Source organism: Phaseolus vulgaris, chromosome 1 (genome assembly GCF_051622355.1).
Source record: "Phaseolus vulgaris cultivar YP4 chromosome 1, ASM5162235v1, whole genome shotgun sequence".
NCBI lineage: Eukaryota > Viridiplantae > Streptophyta > Magnoliopsida > Fabales > Fabaceae > Phaseolus > Phaseolus vulgaris.
Genome location: NC_143498.1, coordinates 7,772,421 through 7,774,184, shown reverse-complemented (window position 1 = coordinate 7,774,184; position 1,764 = coordinate 7,772,421). Strand labels below are relative to the sequence as shown.

The 1,764-nt window shown below is 34.1% G+C and overlaps 1 protein-coding gene across 1 annotated transcript; it reads right to left on the bottom strand.

The window, feature by feature from the left end:
• Window positions 1–242: 242 nt before the first annotated feature.
• Window positions 243–1,526, bottom strand: LOC137813390 (guanine nucleotide-binding protein subunit gamma 2). The gene is made up of 4 exons (XM_068615597.2): window positions 1,078–1,526; window positions 922–974; window positions 794–838; window positions 243–462 (listed from the first exon to the last, which is right to left on the bottom strand). Exons 1-4 carry the CDS (start codon window positions 1,279–1,281, stop codon window positions 381–383), a joined length of 384 nt encoding a protein of 127 aa, XP_068471698.1. The 5' UTR covers window positions 1,282–1,526; the 3' UTR covers window positions 243–380.
• Between the last annotated feature and the right edge of the window lie 238 nt (window positions 1,527–1,764).

Sequence of the window (1,764 nt, the reverse complement as noted above, 5' to 3'; positions counted from 1 at the left end):
TAACAATTAGATGACATACTTGCAGTAAATCAAAATTACTTAGTTTTATAAAGTTAAACGACCAAATATGCAATGAAATTTTTTATAGATTCATAAATTATATAAGCTCAACAAATAAAAATATGACTTAATTAGAAACAAAACTGTTCCAAAACAAGAACAGAACTAGCATGAAATAAAATATAAAACAACCAAAAAGGAATTTCCATTCTCTTCTTTTTTCTGAAAAAACAAACAAAGCCTTAAAAGCTTAAAGAAGATGTGATTCATTCATGAGTGTAGAACATTACAATTTCCCTCATCAGTGGCAGGAAAATTTTAAATCGTGTTCATACTTTATAAAAAAAAAATATATGTATATATAAATAGAAACCAAATATCTAAATCCAACGTTTGTGATTTCGAAAATGGTGGGTAGATCCGAACCATCGATCCCAAGCAGCATCAACTGAACCTTTAGTGCTGCAAAAATTTTACATGTCATCAATTCATACCCTTTTCTTTCACCTTTTGGTTAAGAATATTACAACACATGCTTCCTTTTTACATTAAAATACACAAACAACGCAACATTGGATCCTTAAAAAGAACAAACATCTTACCATAACCAGTTTTTGTTATTTTTTCATTACAATTCAAATTCTATTTCAAAACATGTACAATTCTACATGAGAACACTATTTCAAATACACTTGTTGTTACTGGTTCAACTTTATGAAAATTCACAAATTTTCGGAAAATTTCATAATGATTCATAAAGGTAGTGTTGTGATGAAGATGAATAATTTCTTACCATGGAAGGAGAGGATCTGCAGTAGATTCAACACTTGAAATTAAACTGCAAGACCACAATGGATGAAAAAAGGGTCAATGATGAAAACAAACACTGTATTGTTTATAATACAACATGGTGTTGCTTACTCCTTGCAAACTGTGGAGGATTCACCAATTGTTTCCACCTTTTCCAACTCTTCCTGCATCATCATAACCATCATAGTTCAGTGTCAAATTCTTGTTCCAAGTTAAGATGAACACAAAAAATTATGCAGAATTGTTGAACAGATGAAAAGGGTTGACCTGCAAAATGGTAATTTGGTTACTGAGGTGGGTTAGGGCTGCTTGCAACCTATGTTTCCCAATGAAGCCAGCAGGGAGAGAGGTGGTTCCTGATTGAGGGTGATGAGAGCCCTTTTGTGTCCCTTCTTCTCTATAGTCCTCTGACAATTCTCTTCCATTTTCTGATGCCAATAACTCTGATGAATGCTGTTCATCCATGGCCATATATCAGAGCACTGAGATGTGAAAGACAGAAAAAGAGGGGTATTGGAAGGAAGAAAAAGAAAGGATTTTTTTGGGTCAAATAAGGAGGGAGGGTTGAAAATGGTGGTTGGAGCAAAGGGATTAAATATCCAAATGAAAGATGCAAAAGGGGGTGAGAGGGGACCAAGTGGGGTGGGTCTGATCACAGGTCATATGTGGATTCTCAGAATTAGGTTTATTTAATTGTTGTGAGAAAAAGTGGTGCCACTATTCATACTACATTGGTGGCTTTGTAAGGAAAATATGTATTCTTTTTAATTCTGAGATTGGGACAGTGGACACCACTACAGGCAAATGCCATGTGTGGAGGAAAGAAAACAATGCCACAACTCTTTCTTTTTTTCATCTCTTTTGTCAACTCAATTGCTTATTCACTTTGGAATTTCTCTATTCACTCAACTTTCTTCTATTACATCTCCCACTCATCCTATGAAAATGTTAACA